The sequence below is a fragment of the Gadus morhua genome, chromosome 9 (assembly GCF_902167405.1).
Source record: "Gadus morhua chromosome 9, gadMor3.0, whole genome shotgun sequence".
NCBI lineage: Eukaryota > Metazoa > Chordata > Actinopteri > Gadiformes > Gadidae > Gadus > Gadus morhua.
This window is the reverse complement of record NC_044056.1, coordinates 14,029,664-14,037,163: the sequence shown is the minus strand read 5'-3', so window position 1 is coordinate 14,037,163 and position 7,500 is coordinate 14,029,664. Positions and strand designations below refer to the sequence as shown.

The 7,500-nt window shown below is 44.6% G+C and overlaps 1 protein-coding gene across 4 annotated transcripts in view; it reads right to left on the bottom strand.

Annotated features, from left to right (window-relative positions):
• LOC115550624 (genetic suppressor element 1) overlaps nucleotides 1–7,500 on the bottom strand; it is a 35,733-nt gene that overhangs the window by 9,881 nt on the left and 18,352 nt on the right. For all 4 annotated transcript variants that reach the window (XM_030365831.1, XM_030365830.1, XM_030365833.1 and 1 more), the window contains exons 2-3: nucleotides 6,723–6,899; nucleotides 3,161–3,357 (exon numbers count right to left, since the gene is read on the bottom strand). In XM_030365831.1, coding sequence (XP_030221691.1) covers nucleotides 3,161–3,357; nucleotides 6,723–6,899 — 374 coding nt within the window. The remainder of the gene's footprint in view (nucleotides 1–3,160; nucleotides 3,358–6,722; nucleotides 6,900–7,500) is intronic.

Sequence of the window (7,500 nt, the reverse complement as noted above, 5' to 3'; positions counted from 1 at the left end):
ATATGGGATTCTGCATGAGATTGTCCCTTTCCCTCTAAAAGGTGTTATTTTGTTGAGCATTCTCCTCTAAGAGGAGAGTAGGTGAACAGAGTGTCTTTTGAAGAACAATGATGCCACTCGGCGACAGTGACCAATCATGACAAAGCTCAGAGGTCTGGCCCACTGTAGTCACAAAGACGTGCACACATCTAAAGTTGTTCTGTTCGTTTGGTTTGAAGCACACTTGTGTGTGTGTGTGTGTGTGTGTGTGTGTGTGTGTGTGTGTGTGTGTGTGTGTGTGTGTGTGTGTGTGTGTGTGTGTGTGTGTGTGTGTGTGTGCGTGTAGTAGGAATCCCTACACATTGCATACATTTGAATATCTTTGAATATCTCTCTTATGGAAATTCATTCCAACCCTAGCTTGCCAATTATCAACCCGCTCTTGCTCACTAGCATAAACAAAGTGTTTCAAAGAGGGACCTCTTCAGAATAATGAGCCAATGGGGCTCTGAGCGAGGGAGAGAGCGCACAGTAGCTTTGGACCGCAGCCATCGTTTGACCCAGACAGATAGCCAATAGCCATCCAAGATTCAGCCATACATGTGCACACACACACTTCTATTCCAATTAGACATATTGATCTGTACTCCATTATGCTCGGTCCAATTACCTCATGCACAGACCTGCAGTGAGGTTGAAACACATTATGCACAGCAATGTAGATCCACGTCTCTCTCTCTCTTCCTCCCTTCCTCATCCCAGCGTGCTTGTACTATAGCCTTCCCTCTCTTTTTTCATTCTTCTCTCTCTCCTCAACATCCTTTTTCTTTGTCTTCCTGACCAGCCTCCCCCCCCCCCACCCCCCACCCGCTGTATGGCTGTGAATGTCTGAATGGGTCCTGTGCAGCAAGAGCCACAGACTCGTCTTTGTAAGGCTGGAGAAAGGGAGCTCTGATCCAGGGGGAAGCCAGCATTGAGGGGGCTAACCCTGCCATTGTCTGGAGCCTAAATTCACTCTTAACGCATACACACACACACACACACACACACACACACACACACACACACACACACACACACACACACACACACACACACACACACACACACACACAGACAACCTCCGTGTTCACATCCTAAGACCTTTTGTGGTTAGGGGTCAAGTACACACACACACACACACACACACACACACACACACACACACACACATACACACGCACACGCTCGCACGTGCCCGCCCAACACTCACAAACACAAACACACCACAGGGAGAGCAAATACAATCGGAGCCAGTCTCCATCGCCCCCCAGTATCTAGAAAACGCTTGTGTGGGGCATGGGCGGGGAGAAATGGGCAAGAGAAGAAGAAAGTCACCACAGAGGATGGGAGAGAGGGGAGGGTGAAACAGGAAGTAATTTACAACAGGCAGGGACGCAGGCAAGAGAGAGAGGGAGGGATGTGAAAGGCAAAGAGGGTGAGGAATTAAGACACAACAGAGGATGAAATAGAGAGAGAGAGAGAGAGAGAGAGAGAGAGAGAGAGAGAGAGAGAGAGAGAGAGAGAGAGAGAGAGAGAGAGAGAGAGAGAGAGAGAGAGAGAGAGAGAGAGAGAGAGGGGGGGGAAGGGGGATTAGGTGATGGAGCAAATATAATGAGAGGAGCAGAGGGAAGCAGAGAGATATATATATAGTAAGATAAAGAGACAAACAACATATGGATGAATGCTTGGAGTCAAAAAGAAAAGTTATTTTGAAACGATTTATTCAAAAGACGCAGTGGTGGAGAAAGAGATAACACAGAAAGAAGAAAGACGCTGAGAAACAAGACAGGTTGGAGAGAGACAGATTGTGGTGCAGAGATGAAAGACAGAATGATAGAAGTAGATAAGACGCAATGGGAGAGAAGAGGAATGGTGCTTTGACCTAACTCAAGAATACATCAAAAATACATAAAGAATGCCATCCATCCCCTATCCATCCATCAATATACCACTTCATCCAACAAATATGATGTCTACATTTCACCTACATCTAACCGCAACAAACACTAACCTTATTTGTAAGATCTAATCAAGTTTATTTAACCGAGTAAACATTTTCACACTTTAAAGCTAACCATCCTAAAAGTGAACCCCCCGTCTCAGCTCACATCTGACCACTATGAACTGGACGGAACCGTGTCAGAGAAGCTTAAACCTCTTGGTCATCCACCTTTACATTAACCGCATCAATATTGGCCGGAACCGCTCCCCAGATGGAGCACTACACACTAACACACAATGATGTGTCAGTGTACGTCCTCAGGGTCGACGTCACAGATAGAACTGGACATGCGTTTGGAGCAGAGTAAAACCCTCCATGAACGACTAAGATTGGCAAAAACATCGGATTTGTGTTCGCTGCCACCGGATATAAATACATCTTGTTGCAATCTATCCTCGATAAGAACCCAGTCCATTGCAAGATCAAGGTTAAAACATGCTTCTGCGAAGATACACATGAAACAGGACTTTTGGTAGCAAAATACAGAAGGGCTTTTATGTAAAGGTTGCGTGCGAAAACTCTAGAATAAGCATTTCCTTGCATGACGCGATCCGTGCCTAAAAGCGATTGGTTGAGCAAGGAAGGAATTGTATTACCTGGAACTTTGACACAACAATACAAGCAAACAGCGATGAAACAGAGTAGATTGAAGAGTCATGTATATATCAGTATGACTTGTTAACAAGTCATATTGATATATTACAAATGTTCTCTTTCCCACTAAATGTGCAAAGAGGGTAACAGTAACTTATGTTTGCGGTTCAGTACATTTGGTTTGTGTCCAATGTGAAAATGTGGTTCTAGCACACCCGAAAATCCTGTTTCCGGCAGACAAACAGACAAAAGAAGATATAGAAAAACACAAAGCCTACCCTGGCTAAATAATGGTACCAACAGAAACATAACTTTCTAATTAAAGGCATGCTGGGTTACGTTGTTGAATAGACCAACATGTATGTGGTAATGAGCACGTAACCTACATATTTGCATATTTGCAGCAAAAGGAGAAAAACCTAAGAGGAAAGAAACGGGAACAAAGGGAAAGAGAACCTCCACATGATACCATCTCTGCACCGTCCACCTTTTACACAGGAGGATAACTGGTTGGTAGCAGGCCAACACAAGGCTAAGCATTACCTGGCCTCCCTCAGCCCTCCAGAGGCCGTTGGTGGACTTGATGGGCGCGATGGGGACGACCGGAGGGGTGCCGGGGTGGCCCCTGCTCAGGCCTGGGGGCTGGGGCCCAGAGGAGCCTCGCTTGGGGGTGGTCCCCGGGGAGCTGTGGCTGGTGGCTGGGGATGAGACTGGGGAGGACTCAATGCTGAGGGGACAACCTGCAGGGGGGGGGGGGGGGGGGGGGGGGGGGGAGGGGGGGGGTAGATAGGGGATGGGGAGGGAGACGGAGGGGGATTAGGTAAGAGAGAGAGAGAGAGCGACATTAAAGAAAGACATGATTAATGTCTGTGTTTATCATGGCAATAGGTCCCCTTTATTTGTTAAAAAAAATCATAATTATTTTGTGATGGAGAGACACTGTGCTATCTGGTGACCAGAACGGATAGCACACAACAAGAAAAGTGAATGTGACATAACAGGACTGAATTATTTAGATTCAACACTGGTCCAACAGAATATGGCAGGGAAATGGGAAAGTAGGTATTAGACAGACACATTCTGGTTTCTAAACAAGGTAAAAGCTCTGAGTATAAAAGAGATGGAGGTGCGAGATGTGATGAAGAGGTTGAGTGTGATATGGAGATGAGTGGTGAGTGAGTGAGTGAGTGAGTGAGTGAGTGAGTGAGTGAGTGAGTGAGTGAGTGAGTGAGTGAGTGAGTGTGTGTGTGTGTGTGTGTGTGTGTGTGTGTGTGTGTGTGTGTGTGTGTGTGTGTGTGTGTGTGTGTGTGTGCGTGCGTGCGTGTGTGTGTGTATTGTCAGAACTGTCACTTGCAGAAATTATTCAATTACTCCCTTGATAATCAGTGCACAAACACATTTATAAACATACACATATTCTCTCTGACACAGACACACACACACACACACACACACACACACAAAAGCATGCATGTACAGATACAAACCCCATAGACACATACACAGAGATACAAAAGACACATCTTCTAAACATTAAATAAAAGGCTGGACAGAGGACAGGAATATATGCGACAGACAACATGAAAAAGAGCAAGAGAGAGAAAGATGGTGAGAGAGAGACATATGGATTGAGAGAGAGTCTAAGAGCGAGATAGAGATATTGGGAAAGAGAGAGAGATTGTCAGAGAGAGAAGGAGAGCGAGAGCTAGTTGTAATTGGCTGTAATTAGATTCTCATTATGGGAGATGAATGGAGACAGAGCGAGGACAGGCACAAAGAGGAGGTCACAGTAGGTCAGCTCTTACCCAACACCTTCATTAAAACATCAATGATCTGATGCGCACACACACATACAGCGACACACACACACACACACACACACACACACGCTCAAACACACACACAGCAACACACACACACACACACACACACACACACACACACACACACACACACACACACACACACACACACACACACACACACACACACAAACACACACACACACACACACACACACACACACAGCCACACACACACACACACCAACACACACACACAGCCACACGCACACACACTCAAACAATCACACACACACACACACACACACACACACACACACACACACACACACACACACAGCCACACACACACACACACGCACACACAAACCACACCCATCACACATACACACCCCCACTGAAATGTATTGACCATATAAATAATCACACACACACACACAAAAACACACATACACACTCTCAAAATGAACACAGCCATACACACACATACACACATTGCATTATACATATGAGCATATATTTGCACAAACACAAAAGCATAAATGCACACATGCATGCAATGCAATGAACTATAAATCAGTTGAATCCGATCATGATCATCCACAATATAGAATTCCTCCCAAAAGAAAGCAATATAATGATATATTGTTTAAATGTAGTTTGGGGCCATTGAACGAAGAGCAGTCATTCCCGGTCAAAACTGGTCCATGCCATTTTCAACTGCTTATACTACAGATATTGGGGGGGGGGGATTTCCTCCTGGGTCCTGAACTGACACAGTCCATTATTGACAGCAGTAAAGCTGAAGTAAATACTAACAAGCTACCATAACACCACCATATCACCACTAAAATTGACGTATTTCTCTGTCCTTCCTCTTCAGTTAGTCCATAAAATATCATAAATAATGGCAAACGCAATGACACATTTACCAGAACACAAAGTTTGTTAGCCTTGTTTGATAAGCAGCCAAGAAAAAAGCCTAGTCTAGATTTCATAATGATAGCTATAAGTTTCATATGATCAATAAACGATTTACAATTCAATTAAAAATGCTGGCCAGCTGGTGAATAACTTCACTGACCGCGTAGGATTGGCATTGAATGTTTTCTACTCTTTTATAGAACTAAATGCAGTTGTACCGGACCAGGTATGGAACACATTAAAACTCCTTTAGCACCAAAGTATTATTACAACCCAAGTGCTGGAATAAGTATATGATTATATGGGGGTCATCCCGATGTTCCCCGGGTGCAAGGGGTAGGGTCAGGTTTAGGGTTATGGTTAGGGTTAGGGTTACGGTTAGGGTGAGGGTGAGGGTTAACCTTAAACCTAACCCTAACCATAACCAATCGGAGGAGAGCCATTCTAACCAATCAAAGGCGAATCAGAGGCAAAAAAAGGCGGTGCCAACCACTACCATCCTACGAAGAAAAGATTTGCTCTCCAGATCCTATGTTCCCCGGTCACATACAAAGACGGGAACATAGGACCCGGGGAACATAGGTACGCTCCCATTGTATGCTAACCTGGCTAGCCATTTGTACCGTGGCTATCCACTACTGCTCTTTAATGGCCCTAGCATGGGGTATGAACTGGCAAGGACGTGCTTGTTCTAAAATATATGATAAGCTAGTAGCCTATCCTGATCAGCATATATTACCTGCCCCAAGCAGGATCTCAACCAGCATCCCCCGGATTCAAAGCCAAAGACTTTTACTTTATCACCGCTGAACTAAAGCATGCAGCCATTAATGGTGCTTTGGGTAAGATTTAAAAGCTTTCATTTGTCAATTGTAAAAAAAAAAATTGTATTGTACATTCTCTATTCACAGCTCTAAAATCGTACCAACAGAGATTTTAAGGCCAAATGATGATCCAGTAAAACAATACACAGACAGACTCTGCTGGGGACGTGTCCGACCACAATGACAGAGAACACGTCATCATGGCCAAGATCGTTTCTGGTGACCACGCGTATCTGGCGCTAGAACACCGGTGCCAGATGAAGAATGGCTCGCCATGAGACTACCGCTCGAGACTATCCTGTGCATTTTGTCAATACCTTTCCAAAAATGCGCATTAAGTGGTAAAATATTAATGCATAATAATATGAATATGAATAATGCAAGTTATATTTTACAACAAAAGCCATTTTATATGGTACCTGGAAAACAGAATCTGGAAATTACAAAGATGGAGGCTGGATGATGGATGAAAAGTAAGAGTATACAGAAGTCCTCAATGTGCACGTTTCAAGTGTTGGAGTCAGTGGTCATGATGTTCTCCGGCGCCACACTCACCTCTGGGGTCCTCAGCCTGTTTGGCCAGTTTACGGAGGGCGGCAGCGAATCCGGAGTTAGCAGACTGGGCAACGGCGTTCCCATTTGTAAATGGACTGAGTGGACTGACCGTGGCAGTGGTGCGCGTTGCCGTAGAGATCATTCCTAATGAAGGTGATCTTGACCCATGGTTCATTCCTGCGAGAGAGGATCAGAAGGTAGAGAGGGATTGACTTCACACTACTTTCAACGTTCAGGAGTAAAAATCTTTTTCAAACTGTTGAGGGCCCTGCCCCCTTGTATGAGTCACTTAATGACTTAAATTAGGAAGGCTGTTTGTTACTTGATTCTAAATAGCCTACGTTGAGCTAATATGTTCCGTTAGTCAGCAAAACATCACACTGCTGACACAATGAGGTTAAAGCAAATCCCTCAAGTAGAAACCCTGCATGAGCATGTGCGTGCGAGCGCGTGTGTGTGTGTATGAGCGTGTGTTTGGGTGTGCTGCATGCAGGCGTCGAGGTAAACCCATTGCATCGAGTAAGATATATTCTAGCTCTGACAGAATCTGTGATCCAAACATCAACCTTTACAAGTCACACATTGAAGCAGATCCATCCACTTCCACTAGCCAGACCTAGGATGTAATATTAATTGGTATGAATTAGGAATATATCTTTCTTGCACAAACGTATGCAAAGGAAAGAGATTGTCAAAAACATTGCTGAAAGGCCATGGTCATGGGGCATACTAATGCCGATAGCAATATTAGGGAGTACAAAATTACAGATATCGATAT